At 39.6% G+C, this 26,824-nt stretch overlaps 1 protein-coding gene across 1 annotated transcript in view; it reads right to left on the reverse strand.

Moving 5' to 3' along the window:
• Window positions 1-26,824, reverse strand: part of Dnah8 (dynein axonemal heavy chain 8) — a 211,723-nt gene that overhangs the window by 119,317 nt on the left and 65,582 nt on the right. Inside the window, exons 27-43 of the mRNA XM_042683923.1 lie at window positions 26,499-26,734; window positions 24,722-24,826; window positions 24,505-24,618; window positions 22,743-22,805; window positions 22,133-22,233; window positions 20,550-20,687; window positions 19,859-20,099; window positions 17,410-17,609; window positions 15,453-15,606; window positions 13,625-13,788; window positions 11,936-12,038; window positions 11,299-11,403; window positions 10,526-10,687; window positions 9,272-9,496; window positions 6,495-6,667; window positions 4,923-5,101; window positions 1,559-1,746 (exon numbers count right to left, since the gene is read on the reverse strand). Coding sequence (XP_042539857.1) covers window positions 1,559-1,746; window positions 4,923-5,101; window positions 6,495-6,667; window positions 9,272-9,496; window positions 10,526-10,687; window positions 11,299-11,403; window positions 11,936-12,038; window positions 13,625-13,788; window positions 15,453-15,606; window positions 17,410-17,609; window positions 19,859-20,099; window positions 20,550-20,687; window positions 22,133-22,233; window positions 22,743-22,805; window positions 24,505-24,618; window positions 24,722-24,826; window positions 26,499-26,734 — 2,651 coding nt within the window. The remainder of the gene's footprint in view (window positions 1-1,558; window positions 1,747-4,922; window positions 5,102-6,494; window positions 6,668-9,271; window positions 9,497-10,525; window positions 10,688-11,298; window positions 11,404-11,935; window positions 12,039-13,624; window positions 13,789-15,452; window positions 15,607-17,409; window positions 17,610-19,858; window positions 20,100-20,549; window positions 20,688-22,132; window positions 22,234-22,742; window positions 22,806-24,504; window positions 24,619-24,721; window positions 24,827-26,498; window positions 26,735-26,824) is intronic.

Here is a 26,824-nt window from a genome sequence, read left to right on the forward strand (position 1 = left end):
TAATGCAATATCTAATTGATATTTCTATTATAATTAATTCACGAGAATGTTAAGCTTCTTATAAATTCTTCCACACTGAGTTAATTTCTTCATCCCATGAGTTAAATCCCATAATTTTGGATTACGGCTATTTTCCCCTAACTGCTTTACTGTATTTTTGCAAAAAGCCTTATCAGAAATTTTTCTTGCTATCTATAATTTATCTTTATCTGCTGGGACATTTCAAACAGAGACTTTCATGTTATCTTACAACTCTTAGAGACTTGAAAGATAATATATACATATAAACATTGAAAGTGGTTCAGATTAACTTCCTTTCCCAAATGCAGAATTCCTGTTTATTCACACCTCTGGCTTTCAATCTTTAAAATAATTCATGTCAGTGGTCTTCCCATAACCATATGCTACCTAAATACTACATGACAATTCTTTGGGCTTGGAACTTGTCAAATTACTTCAAACTTTTAAGTCATTTGCTACTTTAAGAGTTAGGGAAAAACTAAGTGTAGAGATGAAACAGTCAAATGTGGATGTTAGAAATACAACAATAGCTCATTTCTCCTGCTCATGGGACTTTAGCAGGATTTTCTGTTTCTCTGAGCTTAGGGTTCCTCAGTTAAGAAAATATCCAGCTCCAAGAGCCATCACAGCTGTAGAGTAAAATAAGGTCCACATATGGGTCATTAGGGCTATTGACCAAAATCTTTCAGGTCCCTTCTCCTTCTAGGTACATAATAGGATAGTCCTTCCCCATCCCCACTGCCATGTCTTTTGCTTTGGCCAGTAAGACTTGTGACCTGTATCACTTCTAGAAAGAAACTGAGCCAGAGCACAATTCTCAGCAACTACTGAAATAGTGGCTACCTTAGTAGCCTAGTAGTAGAGTATGGATGTAAATAGCAGACTCTAGCTTTCCCACTTCTGTGCTAGTCAACCTACAATAGACACATGGCACAAAGGAGAACTAAATCTTTCTCTTTTTTTTGTTTTGTTTTGTTTTTGGGTCCGGTTGTGGGGCCTGAACTCTGGGCCTGGGCGCTGTCCCTCAGCTCTTCAGCTCAAGGCTAGCACTCTACCACTTGAGCCACAGCGCCACTTCCGGCTTTTTTCTTTTTGCTTATGTGGTGCTGAGGAATCGAACCCAGGGCTTCAGACATGCAAAGCAAGCGCTCTACCACTGAGCCACCATCCCAGCCCAAATCTTTCTGACTTAAAGCAACTAAGGTTTGTTTGTCACTGCCTGAGTCATGATAATTCAGTAATATGAAATGTTTAGACCAGACTCTTACACATAATGAGTACTCAACAAATATTTGTAGCTGGTATTAACCTTCCAGATGGGCTACTTTTACTACTCAAAAAGAGTATGCTATCATTTATTTAGTCATTAATATACCATAATGTTGCCCATTAATATACCCTAAGAGCATAGTACCCATTAATACCCATTAATATACCATAAGAATATAGTTATCAGTTATTATCCATTAATATTCAGGTTTTTTTAAGTCTGTAACTATTAAACTAACCAAATTGTAATTAAAGCCCATGTTCTCACCATTGTTAAGAAGATTCCAAATTCTGGGTTTAAATCAACACAATCACCATCAGAAAAAATGAACTGTTTTTTCCTCTCTTTTCTCGCTGTCAAAACAATATAAATCTGTTGGGCCGCCACTGATAACACAGGCAATTCAATTCTGTTAAACTCATCAAAACAGCCCCAGGAACCAGACTGTGCAAGACCTGGCATGAAAAACATCTCATTTGTAAAGTTTTCCTCAATAATCCATGTTCTTGATAGCAATCATTTCTCCAAAGTGCTCCCCAACGATTATAATTTTAAATGCCAATTATGTAAAGTTTCCTATCTGGCAATTTATAAAGACATTTAGTGCCTGCGAGAAGACGATGATTTGATTATTTGATAAGATTACCAAAAACAATAAAATAATAGACTATCATAACTAAAGCACAAACTTCTGATTCAATCCAAGGATGCTGATGGGTGATGGACTCCAGGTGAATCTGGGGTGCTGCCTTCAGTGGGGAGGAGGGCAGAAGAGACACGAGTGTCTGGGGAAATACACAAAATGAGGCCTGTCTCCTCAGGTTCAGATCGCTCTGTTCTTTTTCTTTTTTTTATTGCAATGTGATAGAAATGTCAGGATGCAGGTTAAGAAAGGGAATGGCCAAAGGGATTTTTTATTTATTTCTTACAAAACCTAGACCTGAGCTCTCCTGACCACCGCTCCTGTGTATTCTCCAAGGAAGAAAACCTTCATTACCTGCAGCTATATAAAATGCTCTTATTTCTTTTATTATTACCCACCTCATCTTTCTTCTCTCTCCCTCTCTCTTGGGAACTTCTATTCTATGGATATCAGCTGTGTGTGTGTGTGTGTGTGTGTGTGTGTGTGTGTGTATGTGTGTGTTGTGTGTCTGTGTGTGTCTGTGTGTCTTTGTCTGTGTGTCTGTGTCTGTGTCTATGTGTATCTTTGACCTTTAAATTTTTCTGTCAAACTTTCTCTTTTTGCAATCTTTTCTCTTGACTTAATGTTCTACTTCAAGAGCTTTAAAAAAAAAAAAAAAGATTTGCACTTTCAATTTGTAAGAAACCCAATTGTTACTTTCTCACATCAACTTGTTTTTCCTTAATAGGCTGAACGTGATTAATGCTTAAATCTCTCTGATGCTATTATTGTTACTTACTTTTGAGTTTTCTTGTTTCCTCTGTAATTCAGTTTAGCCATCAGTAGGTCTACTGTTGTTGGGTGCCTTCTTCAGTTTTTCCAATATTGTGTAAGACTCTGTTATCTCTGCATAATGGTTTTGAGCGTATTTACTCTCACTCCAAATGCAAATTCCTGTTTTCAGGGTTATGCCTGCCTCTACTGCTTTGCAGGAAGAGATGGCAAATGCAGAAGAGTTTCTGCTCTGGGCTTGGTACTTGCTATCTGCCCCAGTTCCTGGGCCCTGCCTCCCTGGCATAGACTCATCTAGTGTTGACCTCTGACAAGAACATCCACTTCACAGAGCTTTACTACTCCTTTTACAGAGAGAAAAAATACCTTTCCTTTTTCTCTATCCTTCTACTATATAATTTTGGCATCTTATGTTGTTACTCTCTATTCTGTGTCTCTCAACCATCCCCAATTCTCAGGTTAACAAGAGCCCATCTCTTCCATTAGAACGTGGTTCTTTTGGACTGGAGATGTTCCAACACACCAGCAAAGAAGCAGTAAATGAATAGGAAGAAGTGTCATCTCAAAGATGGGTTTTCAGCAGATGCCCTTTCTCAAATGGGCCATGAGGAGGGGTGTCATGGGGTAGCTCAGGGTATAGCAAATGTGAAGGCTCTGGGGGCCGAATAGGCTTCAGAGGCTTGAGAAATATCAGGAGAGTGCATATGGCTGTCGAAGAAAGTGAACAAATTAGGATAAAGAATTAGGAGATGAGCTCAGAGGGCGGGCAGTGCACTGGGGATGTAGGGAGGACTGGTGTCCTCCTATGAGAGAATATAGGCCATTGTAAAAACACTGGCTTTGAGTGAAACCACTAGGACAGCTTTCAGCAGGGGCTGCTGAGATCTGACCACCATGTGAACAGAGGGTGGTGCTGTGACTTTGAGACTAGCATGGAGGGGAAGGTTAGACAACAAAAGACCAGCTAGGAGGATGACTGAAATGGCCCAGGTAAGAGATGATGGGTGTTGGACAGCCAGGATGACAGCAGTGGGGTGAATATGGGGGTGAATCTTTAGGGTGAAACTAATAGTACTTGCTGACAATGAGTACTATTTGCAGAATGTAATCATGAAGGATAGGTCAGTTTGTTTGCTTGTTTTTTTTTTGTCTGAGAAATCAGAAGGATGGAGAAATGGAAGATGGAGAAGGCTGAGGCAGATGTAGGTCTGCAGAGGGAGATCAGGAGTTCGATTTGAATATAGTGAACTTGCCCCTAAGGAACATTTAAGTGGAGGTGTCCCGTAGACATTGGTGTATAAGTGGAGGCAGAGTTTCAAGAAGAAGACTGGTCTAGAGATATAAATTTGGGAGTCATTCTATAAATGGTATTTAATGCTAGTGTTTTTGTGAGCTCACCAAAAGAATGCATATGGATTTTAAAAAACAAACAGGGGCTGGGAAGGTGGCTCAGTGGTAGAGTGTTTGCCTTGCATGCATGAGGCCCTGGGTTTGATTCCTCAGCACCATATAAGCAGAAAAAGCCGGAAGTGGCGCTGTGGCTCCAGTAGTAGAGCACTATCCTTGAGCTGAAAAGCTGAGGGACAGTGCCCAGGCCCAGAGTTCAGGCCCCATGACCCACAAAAGAAAAAAAAACAACAAACAAACAAACAAGAAAGGCTTAAAACAGAAAGCTTTAAAACAGAAAGGCCCGTGAGTATTTTCCCTTGTTGTTCTGTCTATCTGAAATCATCTCCTTTCAACTTCCAAGACTTCCTCAAAATTCCCCAACTGCTGACGGACACTCCCTCTTGTTTTTCAAGGTTTCTATGCTTTTTAAAAACTTTTCATTTTGGGGATTTAATAAAGAAAGGAAAGCCATGTCATTCACCCGTCACCTTGACCTCAGCCCCTGTCCCAGTACTGCTTCAGACCACCATACACTGTGTTTTATAATCCAATACACATTCAGTAGAATGTAGACTGTAGCACCATGAAATAGCATTGAGTATTAATATGTATTGATATTAATATTAACAGTATTAATATGAAACTGATGATAACTAGTCACCTTTTCGGATCCAGAAAAAGAGGCAAATCATATAGATCAACCTATACTAATACTGGTTATGTGGGATAATGTCATGCTAGATTTATATCCAAAAATAATGTTAATGGGCCATTTAAAAAAAACCCTAAACTTGGCAAAAACATAATTGAACATTATTTGACACTTGCCTTTGAAAATCCTTCCTAGGCCTCTGAAGTCCATCTGATCTGAGCAGTTAAATACCACCACATACTTTCCAAGACACCGGCCCATGTCTTTTGTGGTTTCTGTTTTGCCAGTTCCTGCAGGGCCGGCTGGGGCACCTCCCATGTTCATTCCCAACGCCTGCGCTAGCGTGATATAGCATCTGCAAGAGTTATTCAGGAGAAGCTCTGTGAACAGGGGATAACACACATTACAGGAAACACAGTACGTGAAATCTAATGCCCAAATGTCCAAGTGATTTCAAGCCTGGTTTAGTGTTTGTGCAGCCTATGTAAAAGCAGCCACCAGACAAGGTTGAACTGTTTGATATTCATTACAAGCAGTACACTAGACACTTCTTGAAACAAGCTTCTAAACCCATCAACCTTAAGTGCTCTAGCCCTCTTCCTATTGCTCACTATAAGCACTGAATCAACAGTGATGTGCTAACAGATGTTTTAACAACTGGCCCTCCAGGGAGAGCGGGGAATACACCTGCTTTGTTCTCTGCTTGCCATTTTCTGTGGTAGAAGCACTCCACCATGGCCCGTGGCATGTGGAAAACACACAAGAGGAAGGAAGTATGGATAGTTGGCTCTCACTGGCAGATACAAGTCAGCGCAGCACACTGCACATAAGTTGTTGCGTTATGACTTCAAGAAGTATAAATGACTAATATAATAAATCGTCCTGTATCTATGAGCCAGCTTGTGTTATATCTGTTCCATATCTAAGTAAAATTTAGCCAAGGCCTTAGTAAAGCATCCTCAGACATGAAGCACAATGTGTAAAATCAGTGAAAAGGGAAAGCACATCGACAAATTCCTGCTGCCCCAGCCCTGGCCATGCAGAAGGGAGAGGAAAGGTTGGGAAAAGTAAGGCAGGGCCCAAGTTGTACTTTGATTGGGCCATAATTTTACACAGGAGCAGACCTAAAGACACAAAACAACTAAATATTGTAAAATCCAATTTAAATCAATTCTACAGACATTTATTGAGTACCTTCCTTGTGCAGCATATTGAACTGGTGGTGTGGGAGATATGAAGATGAAAAAAAAAAAAAAAAAACCAATACCACCAACAACCAGTTCTTGCTAGAGTCCTATGCTGGACAGAACTGTGAAGGGACCTGTCACTGATTGATTGACTGGGGCCAAGAATGTTTACTTTAGATATCCATTTTCACAACTAAAAGACCAAGAGACTAAAACTCAATGATATCCACCATAGCTTCTTTCTTTGCAGTTCTAAAAACTTCTCTTATGATCCTGAGGGTATTTTTTCCATCTTGTAATCTAAAATTCATTATTAAATTACTCAAAGTCAATATTCAAGCTTGCTTTCATCCTTTATCTTTCTTGGCTTCATAAAAATTTCATGTACATGTTCATTTAAGTAACAGCCGAAGGTTATTTCATTGTTAGACTAACTGATGAACTAGCCAAGATCCAACGTGACAGCAATATGGTTTTGTGAATATTTCAAATGTAATCCTAAAGCAATTTCAAGTTCATTATTTACTGACAAAGTGGAATCACAAATACTTGGTTTCCTACCTATCGGTTAATGGAGTGATAACGAGGCGATCAGTGCACCCCAGAAATTCATTTTGGTAAACAAAATCAACATCAGTAATAGACACCACTGTCTGATCCAAATCTTCCTTAAAATAAAATCGACTCTGTTTTAGCCATTCAAAATCAGTGGCAGACTTGATGTGCATTTTTACCTGAAAGACATGAAATATGAGAGTTACATACTGAATTTCAATGACATAGTCTTCAATGAATGACACTGTCACTCATTTGTGAACTGATTTTCCTTCATTAACAAATAGTCATTGATCACCTTCTTCGATCAGGATACTAAACTGGGTGGACACAGACAGACATGGCTGTGCCCCCTGGAACTTACCAAACAAAAAGCCATGGGGAGGGGAGGACAAACAGTGAAAAAGGCATTTCAACAAATGATGAAAAATCCACCAAAGAAATTCAGGATTTGTGAATTTTCCTAACCTAGTCTAGGGGGGTGAGAGACGAACACTCAGAGAAGAAATATTAAGATACATAGAAGTAAAGCCAGGAATGTAAAAGCCAAAGGCCACAGACCTAGCATGTTTGGTACAACTGAAGCCCCAGGACTCTAGAGAAAGATGTGAGTCAGAAGCTTTATAGGACCATGGGAAAATTATCCTCCCTGGGGAATTATCATCATGGCGCCTGGAAGCCACTGAAGGTACTGGGCAAAGAAATATGTGCTTATATATCACAGACATCTTCCTACACCAGCAGTAGGGCCAGGCCAGCCAACCTCCCTTGTCATCAGCAAATACCTGAGAGCAAGGAGGATGCATGCTCTAACACTTAGTCCACTAGAAGAAATCCACCCAGGGAAGCATTCTTAGGAGCTCCATCAGACCACAACCACATCTTAGATGCTTCATGTTAACCTGAAGATTCCTTAGTCCTGCTCACTCCAGGCAATCAAGAAAAAAAAGCAGCAAACATTCTTCCTTTTTAGTAGACTGTTGTTTGTAGTATTGTTATAACCATGATGCCCCTCCAGTTAAAAAATAATAAGGAATCTAGTTCTCCTGCCTTCCAAGCAGTTTTTACTGCTTTTGTTGTTGTTAGTCATTGGGCTTGAACCCTGGGCATGGATGATGTCCCTAAGCATTTCAGCTCAAGGCTAGCGCTCTACCACTTGAATCACAGTGCCACTTCTAGTGGTTTATTGAAGATAAGAATCCCACAGACTTTCCTGCCAGGCTGGCTTTGAACCACAATCCTGAGATCTCAGCCTCCTAAGTAGCTAAGGATTACAGGTGAGCCACCAATGCCCGTCTCTAATAAGAGACTGGCCTCAAGGCCCTGCTCTCCTACATTAAGAAACCCACAACTATGGAGATATGGTCAGCAAGGTATTTGCAAAAATGCACTAAGATGTAAGGAGGAGATGGATAAGAAAGAATGTAACAATGCCCAATGTATTTATTGAGTCTGGTTGTCTAAGTATTATACTGTCGGAAGCATTACACAGGGAAAAGGCATATATTCTGACCATGAGGTATTATTTTAGTTGGGGTAAGGTCAGTACTGAGTAATGCTAAGAGAAGAGTTTTCTAATTGTCGCTGCATAGCATGGTTGTTGTAGTTGTTGATGCTTTGCACAGTTAGCTTTGCTAAAAACTCCATTATAAAAGAAATGTCTCCTATGGAACCTCAGCTTTACACGTCAGTGAGAAGTGTATGGACTGCACTGTCACAGTATAGACATGATAATGGATTCCACAGCAGGGGGTGTTGAGGTGGACTAAAATGGAAATCCAGGTAGAATAGCAATTGCAATTCAATGAAGGCCAAAGCAATCTGTCTAAGTACACAGCTTTCTAATGATTACTTTGATCCAGAGAAAACCTCGCAGCAGTTTTTCTCAAACTTCACCAAGCATGGGATTCACCTAGGAATCATGTTAAAATGTAGCTTCTGATCTAGTAGGTAAGAGGTCAGGGTAGAAGCCTAAAGAGTCTGCCTTTCTAACAAGCTATCAAGTGAGGTCAATACATGTCACATTTTGAAAAGTGCAAGGGAAAATAGATGGACTGGCTGCATATCTTTCACATGATCTTTAATAAACAGAACTTACATGATCAGCACTTTTGGTAAAAGTTTAAATTGCATAGCCTGTGATGATCATCTCTGAAAAAGGGCCTGAGTTGTATAGATTATGTGTGTAATTAAGGACAGAGCTGCTTTTAAGACAAATTAAATTGAGACAAAGAGACTTTTGTTGTATATTAAAACCATGTGGGAGCCCTCCTGTCACAGAGCACATGGATCTCAGGAGATCTCAGGATCTCTAAGAGTTCACCTGGCCCAATGCGCTGGCTAGAGTTCTATATCCAAGAGGAATTCAAACACTTCTTTTACAACCACCCTCTTCCCAAATGAACCCACTTAGATGCTGTCAACGAGCCAGCCAGGAGAGGTCCCTGAAGCCCAGTTCCATTCACCTTGACTTTCTCCTTTCCCAGCTACCCACCAAAACATCATGACCCATTCTGCCTCAATTACATCATGTTCCTGGGCATCTATCTAGGTTCATATTATATCAATGGGTTCCACACTGTCAAAGAGTACCCAATGAAAATACTTCCAAATACAGGCAGGTATCTATTGACATGGTACACATAGAGATGGAGGAGGCAAAAAGGACCAAATAGATAAAAAGTCCATAAAAATTAGAATATATATAGATATATAGATCTTTACTAGTCATTATTAATGATTATACTAAATTACTTTAATAAAGATAAAAAAGGATACTTTACCAAGTCATCAAAAATATCTCTTTGATGCACATGGATGGTAATTAGAGTTTCAAACTTCACTCTGTCAAACTTGGTCAGGTCATGTGTTGTCTGACTAATAAGTGTATTTAAGATGTCCAAAAATTTCTGATTAGTCAATTGCATGATTTTCCTGTCATCTTTTGCATTGTTTAAAGCCTCTTCTGAATCATGCGTCCATAACATCTGAATTCCCAGGAGCCCAACCTATAATAGGCAGATATTTACATTGTTTTTCAAGTATTTAAATACTTTGAAGGCATATAGGATTTGTCGCATTTTAAACTGAAAAAGACATGCATTTCTCTACTTCAAAAGGGGGAAAATACCTTCTAACGTTCCATCACTTTTTGTTTCAATGTAAACAGATAAATAAGATAATGGCGAGTCTTTAATGAAAACTATGTTTCTGAGTCCATCATGTAGTGCTATAACAGAATACCATAGACTAGGCAGAAGAACAAGACACGTGTGTGTGAGCTAGTGCCACACAGAAATTGCTTTCATAACAAAACGAATCTCGTGATAGGTTACTCCCATGATAATGGCATTCATCCATTACAAGAACAGAACCCCAGACAGACTTTTGGTTGTGTTTGTTTGTTTTCTTGAGCAGCACTTTCAAAAGGTTTCTTCACAGCTTTTAAACACTATTCTGCCCATCACAGTTCTTGATCTCCACATGTAATTACCATGTCCTTATGTCAACTGCTCTATCTATATATTTACCTACTGAAGAGAAAGTGAGAATGGGAAAAGCTTGTCCTTGGTATCCCACTAAAGATATCAGTGGTTTAAGTCTGGAGTAAGAGGCAAGTCCTCTTCTGGGGAATGGGCTATATTGGCCCAGGATGGTGTTGGCTGACAGGGAGTTGGAAGTTGTGGTTAAGTGAGGGTCAACAGCCACTCCAAGAAGTTCAAAGCTAAACAGCCTCCACACCATCAGACCAATCATCTTCTAGGCTTCCTGCCCTCTCCCTGCTTTCAACTTTCATTTCTTTTTTTTTTTTTGTCAGTTGTGAGGCCTGAACTCTGGGCATGGGCGCTGTCCCCCAGCTCTTCAGCTGTAGACCAGCACTCTACCACCTGAGCCTCAGCCCCACTTCCGACTTTGTCTGCTTATGTGGTGCTGAGGAATCGAACGCAGGGCCTCATGCATGCAAGGCAAGCACTCTACCACTGAGCTACCTTCCCAGCCCCTCAACTTTCATTTCTTATTGCTAATAGTCTTCTCACCTGTGCTGGAAAGTGCTGGAGGAAAGGTAAGAGTTGAAATCCCGAATCGCTGATCTGATAGAATGCAGATCGAATTATATTATGCAATGATGACATCTGCACTTTTAACAAGTCCAGAAGCCAAATCTCCACCGGACCTTTGGCCATGACAGGAGTGTCCAACTAAAATACATAACACACATGCATTACAAATAGACAGGAATTTGTTTTTGCTCTTTTTTTTTTTAACAAATGTCACACTCAGTAATCACAATACCTCAATGCAAGGCAAATTGTTTTATTTTTTTTGTTTTTTGGTTGTTTTTTTTTGTCTGTCATGAGGCCTGAACTCTAGGCCTGGGCACTGTCCCTCAGCTCCTCAGCCCAAGGCTAGCGCTCTACCACTTGAGCCATAGTGCCACTTCCGCTTTTTCTGCTTACGTGGTGCCAAGGAATCGAACCCAGGGCCTCATGCATGCAAGGCAAGCACTCTACCACTGAGCTTCCCAGCCCTCAACAAAGTATTTGAAACATGGGTAAAATTGCTTAACTAGAATTAGAAGGAACTATAGAGGTCATCCAGTGTAAAATCTCATTTTATAAGAAATAAAATGAAATTCAGAGAAGTGAGGTGATTTATCTACTTTCATAACAAAACCAGAGGTATAGAATTAGAACCCAAGGCTGCTACCCGCCCTCCTCACCATCACTTTACTATTCATAAGAGAACTGTATATCCTTAACCTAAATTTTAAAAAAAATCCTGGTAACAGAATTTAATGAAAGTAAATTACAACAATCTTTTCTCCTTCTCTTGATATGACGGCCATCATCCGATCGTAGTCTTTTGGATGAAATGTTACCTCGTTTATGTTGTCAGACACTGCAGGGAGATGAGGCTGTAAGAAACACAGGTCGGAGACAACAAATTACACCTGAGGCTGAAAAAACACTCTGAAAAGCCACTCTGAAAAACCTTAGTACCTTGCGTCTTCATAAAATATAAAAGAATTAACTCCTTTGTCTCTTAACAACAACAACAAAATGAAACACAAACCAACTCTGCCTTGGCTGACTTAAGGGTACTGAGATTTGAACTCAGGGCCCCATTCTTGTTAAGCTGGCACTCTTACCACTGAGCCATAACTCCAGCTCTGAATTTTGCTCATTATTTTTGGGATAAGATCTCACTTCCAGCTCAGGCATGCACCCGCACAAGAGATTTCCCATAGCTAGGATGACAAACACGTTCGGCTCTCCATTGAGAAGGAATCTCTGAAACTTTTTTTCTGCTTGGGCTGGCTTCAATGATCCCAACCATCTCTGCTTCCCAATGCCTCTGGGATTACAGGCATCTAGTTTTGTAAATTTTATTTTATGATTATGCATAAGTGAAAAAAATCATCTAAATCATTGTTACCTATAACATACCTGTATGGTATGGGAATCACTGGCTTGTCCAAGGATTTCCAAAAGAACTGGATCAGATACAAAGAAGAATCTTGGAAACAATAGTCGTTTCTTCTCCAAATACCTTCAAGTAAAATGACAACTAGTTACCAGATGATTTTTACTGCATTATTCATTTTTTAATCACTAACATCTTCAGTAAGATAACAGCAAACACCTATTGGGATTTCCCTGCTTTCTTCTGGAATGCTTGGTAAGAACAAAGTCCACACTCTGCCTCGAGGACACTAGGGGAAATGATTCAGAACAAAGCCTCCTCTCATCCAGCATCACCTATCTCATCATTAGTACTCCCATGCTTCTAGGTCACGGGACTTAAAGTCAGGGCCTGGGCTCTGAACGTGAGCTCTTTCCGCTCAAGGCTAGTATACTCTACTACTTTGACCCAGAGTATCACTTCCAGGTTTTGAGTAGTTAATTAGAGATAAGAGTTTCTCAGGGACTTTCCTGCCTGGGCTAGCTCTGAAACGTGATCGTCAGATTTCAGCCTCTTGAGTAGCTAGGACTAGATGTGAGCTACAGGTTCCCTGTGACTCCTGGGGCTTTTGCGCAAGTTTTGGGAACCTTATGGCTTAAACCCAGTCGAGACTACCATTTTATCTCCAAACCAGGACATAGAGAGTAGAATGTAGAACAACTCCCCATGAAACTAGGACATGTGCATTATCACCACCTTATACAAATTATGACAAACTCAATTTTAAGGGGAAAAAATCCTTTTAGGAATTTCTTTAATTATCTGTGAATATGCCTGGTAAACTATCCTCCAAAAATGCCTCTAGTTTCAGCAATGGAATGAAGGGAAAGACCTCTGCAAAAGTTAGGTCTGTCTTCTGTTTCCTGGAATCTGCACATGCGCCTTTATTGGAAGGAGGTCTCTGCAGATGTAAGGAAGTGTGGGATCAGGAGAAGACTCTCTCCTTTAGCAACTAAGTAAGCACAAAATCCAGTGGCAAGTGTGCTCCTGGGGAAACAGAGGGAAAAGAGAAGGCCATGGAAAGACAAAGACAGAAATGAGAGTTATGGCAATTCCTAGAGCCCCCACAACATGAAAGGCAAGCTTCAGAGGGAACGGACCCTTGGCCTTGGCTTTCTAGAAGTCTATGTAATAGAATACTACTCATGTGAGTGAATAAATGTCCCCTGGGTGATGGTGATTTGTCACCACAGCCATAGGAAACTATTACAATGCCTTCACTCACCCACACGAAGAAAAAGGTATCTTTTCTTACAGAAAAATTAGCTTTATGTGAATTTGAAATTCCTAGTCCTAGTTTAGCCATCACTAAAACAAACAAAAAATCCTCACAGACTTGCAGTCAGTGTTAGTAACTGGGTGGAGATAGAATACCATTGCAGGCTGAGAGCTGGCGCTTCATGCCTGTAATCCTAGCTCCTCAAGAGGCTGAGATCTGAAGATTGTAGTTTAAAGCCAGCCAGGGAAGGAAATCTGTGAGCTTCTTATCTCTAATTAACTACTAGAAAACCAGAAGTGGTGCTATGGCTCAAAGTGGTAGAGTACTAGCCTTTACCAAAAAAGCTCAGGCACAGCCAGACCCTGAGTTAAGCCCTACAACTGACAAAAACAACAACAAAAGCCAACCACCATTGCATATTATTTGATTTGTAATTTTAAAATGCAGTTCCTACCCTGAAAGTGACTTCTGACACACTTCCAGCTGTTCGTGTAAATGAGGCAAAAGCTGTCCCATGGTCTCATCTCCAACACAACAACTGATCACATTGGGGTTCTCGTGAGCTCGCTGCATGATTTTTACCCACGACTTGTCAATATTCTGAAAACGTTTTGCTTCCTAGAAACAAATGCACAGCCACTAAAGATTAGCATCTGGATAATTAAGAAAGCAAAGGCTTCACTTTGGAATTTCTTACAGTTCTTCAAACCAGCTTCTATGCATCCCAGGCTACAGAATTTAGACAATTATTTCCATCTGAATTAATTCTGAAGCCCTAAGCTTCAGACTTCATAAAGCTGCTTAATGCAATACTGCTCTACCACAATAGGGTTTATCACTTATTTCTGTTTCTTCGCATTGAATATATTTTTGAAGTGCCACATGATTAATTCGCAGAGCTATCAACTCCAAGTTCAAATCTAGTATTTCTGCACCCCAGGTGTTTTGGTTTGATGAACAAACCAAAGAAGCATGAAAATAATTTTATCTGAGGGTCCTTGGAATAATTACAGTTCAATAGTCCCTGGGGGCGGAGGTAGGGAGGGGAGGAGGGGAGGCAACACATAGAAAACCCAAAACAAAGCTTCATTTACAATATTGTAAATAAAAATTTCCTGTTTACTATGGGTGGCTCTAGGCTTTCCATTCCATTGCAAAAATGCCACCAGAAATTAGCATAAACATGTCTCTTTTAAAAATGCAACTTTCTAATTCAAATAAAAACAACATATCTTAGTTTTATGCTCCAAAAATAGGTTACGAAGGAGAATGTGTCATTTTCCAATACCTTTTGTCCTTGATTTATAATCTATATAGATCCTGCTTATAGATAGAGAAATTTAGGAAGAGCTAGTTTAATTTTATGAGGAAAGTTACCTTCCTAGTATAATAAAAGTGTCAGTTATTTACTGACATTTATTTTAAAGACTTCAATAGTGCTTAATAGAAACTTTTTTTTTCTATGCTGGTCCTGAGGCTTGAAGTCAGAGGCTAGGCACCATCCCTGAGCTTTTGTGCTTAAGGCTAGTGCTCTACCATTTGAGCCACAGCTTAATTTCTGATTTTTTGTGTGGTTAACTGACAATGAGAGTCTCACAGACTTTCCCGCCCAAGCTAGCTTTGAACTGTGATCTTCAGATGTCAGCTAAGATTATAGGAAGGAGTGAGCCACTGCTTCTTTAAGCCATTTTTATAGTTTTATTACAGACAGTTAAGGCTGCCTTTCTGGCCAGTATGTTTTGCTAGTAGTAGATTTACTAAGAATATATGTTTATAGAATACAGATCAATTCCAGGTAGGTGCCCTATCACTTTGAGCCATGCTTCCAACAGCCCCCAGGTTAATTCTAATATTCTCTAAGGATTATTGTAATGTTCAGATGAGCTTCTTGGAAGTGGCACTGTGGCTCAAGTGGTAGAGCGCTTCCCTTGAGCTGGAGAGCTGAGGAAGAGTGCCCAGGCCCAGAGTTCAAGCCCCAGGAATGGAAAAAAAAAAAAAGAAAAAGATGAACTTCTTGAAAAAGATGACCTACTATAATTTCATGGTACTGAATTAGAAAATGCACTACATCTCATGATTTCTCATTGTTTGAAAATATGTGAATTTCTTCTTTCTACTAATACAAATCAGAAGTCAATACCACGTGTGTGTACGTCCCCCTCATAAAACTTGAAATAAACAGCTAAGTGGGCCAATCCCTGATACCATCGAGAAGACTTTGTCAGACATGGAGGTAATCTACACAGGATGGGCTCCTCAGGAATTACAAAGGCTGTGTTCACCTGAGGCAGCTGTTTGGCAATATCTCCCCCCACGAAGACGGCTTCAAGGTAGACCCAAAGGTTTTGCACCACCAGCCACTCTTCAATGATGTCCGAGGAAGTAGACAGTTTATACACCCAATTCTGGATACTTTTTTTAAATGGAGCATTATATCTAAGAGTGAGAACAACAAACTTGATTATGTTTCAAGAAGATTAGAAAACAGTACAGCCTCACAAAGCAAATTGCCAGAGAACTATTCATTGTAAGTGAAAGAGATAATCCTTAATAAGAATCACACAGCTAATGAATTGTGAATAAAATGCATATAATTACAGGTATTTTACATATTGGCCTGTGTTGTCAATCATAGATAGGAAGTTAGACCTACTTTGAGGGCAAAGATCCTAAAAGGGATTAGTGCTCTGGTTGCTCCTGAGAGGGACAGAATAATTAGGAATAAGTAAGATGCTTTCCCTGACTTCTGTGTCACTGTCAGAGCAGCACCAAAGACAGTTTGCCATATGCCTCCAGAATTTCTGAATCTGGGTTCATCCCCAAGACCATCTGGAAAGAAGCAGAACAAATCTGACCTCTAAGATCAGAAAAGAGGCATTGCCAGGTCATTTGGAGAGAGGACTGCTCCAATACTGGCATCAAGCTTGAAATCTCATGTCCATATGCAGGTTTCCCTTTCCCACCCCCCACACGGAGAATTACAAGAGCTGCAGTTAGATTCTGCAGTGCTAGAGAGTCAGGAGAGGACTGGAGGCATGGCTCAGGTGGTTAGGCTCCAGCCTAGAGCAAAATGTTAAGCAAGAATACAGGCCATGAGTTCAAGCCCCAATACCAGCACACACAAAAGAAACAAACCAAAAAAAAATGAAAATTAAAAGTTAAAAACCAGAGAGGGATTCAGGAGAGCTATCCCCAAATAGCACAGCTCCTTTTTTTTTTTTTTTTTGGTCACCAGAGATAGTTGAAGTGTTTGTGAGAAATCAAGCTACATACAATGGAGAAAGACAAGAAACAGAACCAGATGAAACATCTGTAAAGCAACATAGCAGCCTTTCCTGGGGAGAAGGACCCTGTTATCTAGGGCCTTCAAACTTTTCCTGATGCAGACCTGAAGGTACCCACCCACAGAACGGAATTTTTGCCGGTACTATCTGATGCGTGGCTGTGTGACCCGTAACTTCTCTGGAAGCAATGTTGTAAAGAAAAATGCCTTTTATGACCCAGACAACTGGGTTCCTTATGTCCTTGGAATCATTTTATGTGTAACTCCCCTTGTAACTTCATATCCAATTGGATTAGAATTTGTATGTTCCTCAGACTTGATCTCTGTGAATGATGGGGCTGGTGACACATTCCTTAGGCATATTAGGGGAAGGAATAGTCAAGAACTACTGCAGTTCAGCTAGGAGATAGGAGGTTGCAAATATCCAGACTAAGCTCTGAGTCCCACTGGAATTTTCTGTACTTGAGAATACATGCACCTCTGAGCTGGTCCCGTGGTTCAGTGATGACTGGTAGCCACCGTGGAGCCAAAACAGAAATAGCCACTTTTCACCCTTAGAAAAAAATGTAAATCTTTCCTTTGAGAATGGATTGCATTGGATGACTTCTTGAACAGTGTTAGCCAACGAGAGAAATGGTGACAAATCAGAGGAACAAAAGAGAAAGAAGATAAAATGAAGTGGTTGCCTCTGTGGGGAATTACAATGTTCAGAGGATAAGTTATCAACTTGGGGGCGGGGATAATTATGAGGGCACACTCCGGAAAAATACGGAAGGTGAGATGAGTGCCATTAAACAAGAGGTAGAGTCATGATTTTTAGGGAAAACAAGCACTTCATATACAACAGACAAGAACTAGCCGTGTAGGGCAGACACAATGAAAAGCTGGGCTTTTGCTAGTATTTTATAACCATAAATATCAAATCGAAACCTCTCCCCCAAGTTAAAAAAAATTACCTGTTGCTTAGCAAGGAACTTAAGACCATTAAGCTATCCTCCATCAAAGTGATAATTTCTCCCGATTCAGTTCCTTTGAGCAGGAGTTCTCCCTTCCCTTTAAATGTTGCAAAACTCAGGTTCTGATTGGTCCAATTATCAACCACTAGACTCAGCTTGGCTTCAATATCCTTTTCCTTACTGGCAGATATGCAAATATCCTTCAGAGAAAGATCAAAGAACATGTCAGGATGTTCCTAACTACATATAATTAAGTGTATCATAAAATCAATTAAGTGTATCATGAAATAGAAGGACCTGTACTTGGAAGGGATCCAGAAGTCACTCAGTTGAGTGAGTGGTTTTGTGACTGAGAAAAGAACCCCTGTGTTGCAGGTTCAGTCTAGACCCACGGGACACAATAATTACTCATTATTTTCTTGTAACACAGAAGACAAGGGAACCTGTCTTTTTATTATTATTATGTTTCTAACTGGAGAGTTGTTTTTTTTTTTTTTTTGGTCAGTCGTGGGCTTGAACTTTGGGCCTAGGCACTGTCCCTCAGCTCTTCAGCTCAAGGCGAGCACTCCATTCCTTGAGCCACAACATCACTTCCGGTTTTCTTAGTGGTTTATTAGAGATAAGAGTCTCACAGACTTTCCTGCCTGGGCTGGCTTTGAACTGTGATCCTCAGACCTCAGCCTCCTGAGTAGCTAGGATTAAATGTGTGGCCCAGCTCTAACTGGAGTGTTTTGCAAACATAGATGAAAGGAATGACATTGATCAAGATGGACAGTACTCATAAACTTGTATGTTGAATTGAATCCTCTTTGTATGACTATGTAGAGACAATAAACATAACAATAAAAACTAAAATAATAAGCAATAATAATAAAATGGAGATAATCCTAGCTGCCCATATATCCCAGAGGTCAAAAGATAATATGCATGAGAATCTTCTGAATGTTTGCAAGAGACATACAACTATTACCATATTCTTGCCTGTTCTGGCCCTAATACAATACCTCATTTGTTCACAAGTTAACACTACTTTTTTCTCATGGGTTTCCCCACAGTTTTGTGGGTTTGTTTTTTTTTTATATTATTCTTGATATAAAAGTGTCATAAAGGTAATAATGTATTTTCCCTATCATACCTCAACTGACTTCATACACAAGTCATAGAATCACAGAGAAGGAAAGGGATTTACAAGGAATTTCCACAATTAAATATAGTACAAATTAGTACGCAGTGATGTCGTGCGCCGTGCCCTGTGTGAGTGGGGAGGGAGGAGAGTTGATGTGCCGATTTGCCGCTGCTCTGTGTAGGAAAGGTCTCGTGGCGAGCGGGTAGGAGTCCAGCAGAAGATGGCCAGAAGGAAAATACTTCCTGCAGTGGCAGGGAACCCAGTCACTTATGGAATCCAGTGGGCTAACAGTAGGGCTTGTGTGTGGACCAACAGGATGCTTTTCAGGGCACCAAGTGCTGATCACTGACCCCTAGAATTACTTAGCTTGAACTCAGAACCTTGCATCCTTGCTGGGCTTTTTTGTTTTGTTTTTATTATGCTGGTCCTGGAGCTTGAACTCAGGTCCCTAAACTCTCTTGCTCAAGGCTGGCACTTTACCACTTGAGCCACAGCTCCACTTCTGGCTTTTTGGTGGTTAATTGGAGATAAAGAATCTCACAGATTTTTTTGCCTGGCCTGGCTTTGAACCACAAGCCTTAATCTCAGTCTCCTGAGTAGCTAGAATTACAGGTGTGAGCCACCAGTGCCTGGCTTATATTCTACCACTTTTGGCTTTTCCTTGGTGGGGAAGGGGGAGGGCAGGGAAGGGAACTAATTGGAGACAACCTCCATCCTCCTACCTTTGTGTCCCAAATAGATGGAATCACAGGTGTGTAAACTTTATATGCACGCACATGCACGTGCACACACACACACACACACACACACACACACACACACACACACAGCACAAAGCACAAAGACACATTAAAAATAAAGGCCGTGAGTAAGAAGTGAGAAAGATGCAAATCACAGGGTAGCACAGAAGCTCAGGTGTATGGACCACGGCCAGTAGGGACCAGGCCTCTGGTTCCTGTAAAATAGGCAACTAGAACTGGCCTAAGAGGATCTGCAGGGCCGAGGTTTCCAGGTGCCATCTAGCTATGTGATGAGAAGATGCTGTGGGCCTGGAGGATGTGATGCCAGTGTCTTGACCACACCACCCAGAGTTGAGATCCATCTATCAAAGCACAACAGGGAGATACTACTGCTACTACAGTAGGTTCTTGGCCTGGGGCTGAGGGAGAGGTGGGCAGTGGGAGAGTAAATTATAAGACCATTAAGCAAGGAAAGCTAAGTCACACGGAGAGAAAAATACAAATCGTTGATTTGTACAATACTCAGAAAAGACAAAAGTGATAGTCTAGATGAACCACTGATAGACCCCATCCACCTGCACACCTCGATATCATCCTTGTTTTTAAGGAGTGGAGCTTCCATGATATTTCTAAGGCAAAAAGAATCCGATTCCACATCGAATGGGGTTCCAGTTAACTCAGAGATTCGATCCCAGTGCCTCTGTTTCATTGCCTTATTGGTCATCATTTCTAGTAGCGGACAAGACTCACTGAAGTCATCAATTCTTTTCTTTAGATCCAAAAAAGCTTGCCAATCTTTAAGCCCCTTAGGAAGTTTACGACATCTTTCAGAGAGAAAGAGAAAAAAAAAAAAAACTCATTATCTTTGCATGTTGTTAAAGGTGGTAGTAGAAAGCTGGGTATCAGTCGCTCACACCTGTAATCCTAGCAACTCAGAGGGCTGAGATTTGAGGATCATGATTCAAAGCCAGCCCAGGCAGGAAAATCTGTCTCTTATCTCCAATAAACTACTAAAAAAAAAAAAAAACCATAAAAAAATGGAAGTAGTGCTGTGGTTCAAGTGATAAGAGTGCTAGCCTTGACCAAAAGCTCAGGGACAGTGCCTAGGCCTTGAGTTCAAGTCCCAGGACTGACAAAAAAAAAAGATGGTAGGGAATCTATTTCTATATAATATGTAGAATATTATATCAGTATTACCTTGTGAAAAACCAATAGGATACTAAAAAAAAAAGATAAGCAGTATAAAAAGACAAATTAACACAGTGGAAACTCACCTGTTCTGAAATTCTAGTAATTCTGCATTGATTTTCTCAATATCTACATCACCCCAGAGAATTTCATAGTACCCGCTAATACTGCCCATGACAGTGTCATAAAGGCCATACAGTTTCTGCAGCAAATTCAGTTCTTTCCTGGAGAATAAAACAATTAAGTCATCACAAGTCTGTTTTTAAGAATGTATTCCACTAGTAGACAGGACAGGACACATACATTCAATCAGTATCTCACAATTATGTGTATTGTGTCTCCTAGTCATAAGACCATGGCTTCTCATATGAAGACTCTGTTAAAACTCTACCAATAAGATCAAGTTCCTTAACACTCCAAATGGTACTATAACTCGATATTAATCATACTGTAACTCCCTCTTTCCTTGTGAAAAGGAAAGAACTAGATCTTCTTATAAATCTAAGACAAATGTACTATACTCTGAGTTATTGTATTTTTCTGATTCTTGATTCCATTATCCCCACTGCATATTCCCACCTGAGCCAAGTATGACGAAAATAATAAAAAAGAAGGAAAACCATTTCCTAAAGGCTAATACACAGTACAAAAATCCTCTTTCCAGTTCCTTCCTGTGTTTCTGGAAGCAATATACCATCTCTCAAGAAAAGCACCAGGACAGAAATTTGGAAACATGTCTATAATGTTCCACTTACTACAGCTGAAATTTTCATTTTCTTCCTAACACAGCAGAGAAGAAAATGGATAAAAGAATCTCTTTCCTCAGTAGCCGATAGCAAAGAGGCAGAATGCTGCACTTCACACTGAAGATCCTATATGAGTCTCCAGATCATTGCCTAGGTGAGTTTTATTCAACTGTATAAGTATACAAGAGATTTGAATACATATATTTCAGGAGAACCAATGGCCCCATTGGGCAAAATTGTGTAATAAGAATTTTCTGAGATAGACAAGTAACCCTGTGTTTTTATTATTTACAATTGTTTAAGCAAGGTTTGTTTGGTACATTTCACACATGAACAAGGACCAGAAGTAGGTAATACATGTATATATGATAAAATAGTGCAGCTATCTGTGACATATTCAAAACTAGTGAAAGAAAATGTAAAGTACAAGCTAACTTTTTGTGTGTATGCCATCCTGCTGCTTGAACTCAGGACCTGCTGCTGTCCCTGAGCTTTTTTGCTCATAGCTAGCACTCTTATCACTTGAACCACATCTCCATTTCCAGCTTTTTGGTGGTTAATTGGAGATAAGAGTCTCTTGAACTTTTCCTGCCTGGGCTGGCTTTGAAACATGTTCCTCAGATCTCAGCCTCCTGAGTAGCTGTTTTTAAAAATGGATTATAGGCATGGGCCACTGGTGTTTGGCTACAAGTTAACTTTTGGTCATAAATATCCAGAGTTTTTGCAGAGTATTTTCTACTTCCCTAGAAGCTTCCTTTTATATATAAAGTTGGTGTCTAAAGTGGCAGGAATAAGGAGAATAGTAGAAGTCTCTACACTTTGTGCTTTCCTGCATGAGAGAAGGATTTGACAATGACCAGAATCTCCTACTGCAACAGTAATTCTCTACAGAGAATTACTCTTTGGGCATTCTGTAAACTTACCTAGTTTTGTGTAAAACCTCATAGTCGGTTACGGGCAATCCAAAAAGCTGTTCACCAGATGAATAGGTAACAAATTTCCTCCAGAGATCATCAAAGTTGGCCTGCAACAAAGATTTTTAAATTGTGTCAGATCCCATTAAAGTAGAATTCATCATAATAAAAGTTGCAGTTTATTTAGCAAATTTATGTGTATACCTACCTATATAGCATAGGGAAGTAAAGCACTTAGGAAAGCTTACTTCCACACATTCTAAAATTATTCATTTTATATAAAATTGTTTTTTTATATAAAATTCTTTTTTTTCTCTTTTGTGGTACTGGGAATTGAACCCAGAGCCTCTTTCATACTAGATGCACAGCTGTTAAGCTACACCTCAGTCCTTTTTGTTTGATTTCTGTTTTTGAGACAGGGTCTGGATAACTTTGCCCACACTGGCCTCGAACTCACAATCTTCTCTCTCTCCCTGCTTCTCAGTTATATGGGATTCATTATAGTAGTGCACTACCACACTCAACTAAATTACTTCTTTATTAAGTAGACTCTAGAAGACTGTATTTCAAAAGGCTGTATGTACATCAATGTAACCAACAAAAAAAGTGGGGTTCTTACCTGAAATATCTGTAGCCTGTTGCTGGCTTCTTGGGGTGGTATGTTTGGAACCATAGGTCCTTCCTGTAAGGAAAAATATAATCTCCATTTTCATTCTTAATCATACTTATTATCAGTATCTAGTATTTCCTGTTAGATACACATTTTTTCATTTAAATGGTAAAATTCTGTACTCTCATTTATTTCCTGTAACAGTTCTACTGAGATCTAATTTACATGCTCTACAATCTACCCACTTTAAGCGCACAATTCAGTGGCTTTTACTATTTTCAAAGCCGGGCAACCATGACCACAATCACCTTGAACTATTTCCATCATTCCACCCTCCATTCATTTTTAAAGGACCTGACACAGCTAATAAAGACTGTGCCTAAACTACGTCCCATGTGAAGAGCTGGGCTGAATTTTGCTCAGGATTATGAAGGATGATGCTGTGGCTGTGATTAAAATAATGAAAATGGCCTGTTGTGCTAATTGTTCAGGCCAGGATGAAAACAGAGACACACATTAAGTTGGGTATGTGGAAGCAGCAGTCAGTCTCTCATGGTGCAAACACATTTGCACAGCAATCTCCCCAAAAATAACCACCCCCCAAAACAAAGGAATGAAAGAACATCCTACACAGTAACAAATCAAAAGAACAAAGACTGTTCCCAGTAGGAAATGATGAGTATTAATGATCTTAACAAGTGCTGTACAATCATGAAGATGATCACATCATGTGTAAAAGGTAAACTGAGGCATGGAAGAGTTTGAGTACACAGTGATTCAAGAATCAGACTGATCCAAACCAGAAGTGGCTCAGGGCTCCACCCACTGCTGTAAGGAATGGGTTTTATGAGATTCACATGGAACAAATACAGAGAAAACATGTGACTGGTCACAGTTATTGCTCTGCCTTCTCTACTCGTCCAGCTGAAAAGCCCCAGGTATTTTAATTGCCAGGTTGTCTGCTGTTTCTCATTTGTTTCAATTAAGTTCAGCTTTTCCTAATAAGGAAAAGACTTTTATAAACAACTTGGGTTAAGTTTTGCTTCTGTTTGCAAATCGAGCAAGTTTAATGTCATTTTCTGGTGCCCAAACTGCTCTGTCTACTCAAGGTTTCTTTAAATCTCAACTCCATTTTAACTTCAACAATAAACTAAAAGGGCAAACCAATATTAGTTAATTCAAGCAAAAGAGATAAGTTTAATACCAGTTTAAAAATTAAAAATAACGTGTTAGTCATGTGTAGTGACTCTCTGGGAGGGTAAGGCAAGAGAATCGTGAGTTCAAGACAGTGTGGGCTATATAGCAAGATCCTGTCTCAAAAAAAGTATACATGTATGTGTAAGATATATATATATATATATATACACACACATATACCTGTAAAATATACAAACACATACATGTGTACTTATGTGTATATATATATATATATATATATATATATATATAGGAAGTTTGTAGCACTAATCCAGAATGATGTGTATTACTCATTTTCAACAATCCTTTTGGTTCTCTTAAGAGTCAGTGACAATGAAAACTGAGTTGCATGCTAGCCTAAGTACTAGGTATGTTTTGTGTACCTTTTGAACAAATCTATTATATTCTCCACCAGAAACCCTTTGAGAATTCTGGCTCTGAGACAGGTTAAAACCAGGCAGTTCATTTCCTACACAAGCTGCTTACAGACAATGTGTGTCTCCAGGTTTACTATTCATTTCATATGAACTATCACAGGACCTTGTACGACCCAGTGTGCTAACATGTCAATTACCGTCTCATAGGCTTCTGCAAAGTTTGTGACATCCTCGCGAAAAACTTCAACAGCTTCAAGGAGATTGCTCTTAAACTTTGGCTGCACTTGAACTAGTTCATCTTGTACAGAAACCTGGAATATACATGGATTGTATGTCATCAATGACAATTAAATTGTCAAAAAGTATGGAATGAATCTTTCTAGAAATAGTGACTTAACGAAAAAAAATACTTACAGCTTTGCTCTGCAGTTTGTTGAATGAGTATCTCAAGGTATCAACCGCTTCAGATTCTTCTTTGGTTACTTCAACTTCGAATCTGTTTAAAATACCATAGGCTTCCTATAAAGAGGAGATGGAGTTCAGAAATATCCCGGGAAGCAACTGCCAAAGGACTCACATGCCTTCTAGACAGGTTCTGTCTTCAAACACAGCAGATTCTACAAGAATGGTTTCCAAAAGTAAAGCTACAGAGAAAGTATCTTTGGCATTTTACTGACTTCCACGTATTGTCTACAGAAGTTAGGCTTAGAAATCTGCATTGGACAAGCACCTAGGTGATTCTGGTGGAGGTATAAGCAGATTGCATGAAGAAATATTACCTTAGAAAAATACTCCTCGAGTTATTTTCAGTCTCTCTCTCTTTCTCCTCTTTGTTCTTGTGCCAATGCCATGCAGAATAATTTCTCATACTGTATTAAACTGGACTTGGCCAAAAAAGGAGTGGAATGAAATGATGATGGGCACTATAGTCTGAAGCAAAGAATCTTGAATGGTTCAAGGAACGGCTGGCAACTGAATTTACCAAACTAAGGTACACCAAAGCATTAAGCTTCCATATTCAGGGGAAAGATAAAATAATTTATTACATCTTGAGGAAGGGATGATCACATCCAAAACTCCAAAAACTTTAAGACTTTATCTTAAAAGTATGAAATCCATCAGCTATCAGAGTATAAACTCTAAATGTGTTAAAGAAAGCATAAAATAGCTCTCAGCACTGGGTATCAAGGAGAGGAAGGGGAAGTGTCAACTCCTCAAATACTGCAGGTAAAACTTAAGAAATAATCATAAAATGAGGAGCCTGGTTTTTATTTTCATCATGAGTCAGAAAATACTTGTGACAAACAAAATAAAGGCTTCTCCAATGTTGTCAATAGTCTGGGTTCCCCAAAGCCTATGAATATGCTATATGACAAAAGGGACATTGAAACTCTAACTCAATTAAGGAGATTTCAGTGGAGAAGTATGCCAGAGTACACAGGTGGGTTTAATCTAATCACAAAGTTCTTTATAAAGGAAAAGGGAGACAGAATAGTCGGTCAGAGAAGATCTAATGACAGAAGGAGGGGTAGGAATGAGACCATTGCTGGTAGTAGGCCATGACAAGGAATGTGGGCAGCCTATACAAGCTAGAGAAAGACTAGGAATGGATTCTCCCCTAAAGCTCCAAAAATAACACAGTCCTGCTGAAATCTTGATCGATTTTAGCCCTACAAGACCCATTATTCCCTTCTGATGGCTAGGACTAGAAAGTAAGTTTGTGTTGTTTTAAAAACTTTAAACATGTACTAAACCATTTCAAATTTACGTTCTCATTAACTTGTTATTGCTGCAATAGGAAACGAATACCCCACTTTCCACTAACATTGTCTTTTGCTGATTTCGACTCTAGCAATTTCTGGCTGGCTAGGCTCTACTGCCTTTGGAATGCCCATGGCTTGTCTGTGGTTACATGTGGTTTCTACAGAAAACAAAGACTTGCCTACCATATCAGGAATTCCAAGAGAGGGTGCAACCTGTCTTCTCTGTGAAACAATAGTGTCCCCATCAAAAACTCAACACTACCTAGGCCTGTACAAGATCCCTAAAATGCTCTCTATATTGTTAACTCGAAACAACTTATAAAATTCTCCCAATATCAGAAAGTAGATTTACCATATAACAGATTTAAAAATGTGCAAACAGCATCACTTTTCAGTATTTTATTTTTAACCTAAGGAAAGAATCTTACTTCAATTGGCCCCAAAGTCATGTCCATCTGGATTTCATTATCACGAATACAGGACAAGGCTTCCATTGCAAATCTGACATCATCTAAATCACGGATGGGTCTGGACAACTTTTTCAAGTATTCGTTGATAAATGCTATCATGTCTAACATTTTCTTTTTGTATTCTTCATTCAAATATCGACAGAGCAACATCTTCCAGGCCTTCGCCTCAATTGATAAAGCTAACTTCATGGGCTCTGATGAAGACAAGAAAGATTAAAGTAGCATACAGTCAGCATTTGAGAGAAATTCACTGTACATGTAATCTGAGAATCAGACACAAACAG

This window comes from Dipodomys spectabilis, unplaced genomic scaffold, assembly GCF_019054845.1.
Source record: "Dipodomys spectabilis isolate Male_0828 unplaced genomic scaffold, ASM1905484v1 ptg000085l, whole genome shotgun sequence".
In the NCBI taxonomy this organism is placed as follows: domain Eukaryota; kingdom Metazoa; phylum Chordata; class Mammalia; order Rodentia; family Heteromyidae; genus Dipodomys; species Dipodomys spectabilis.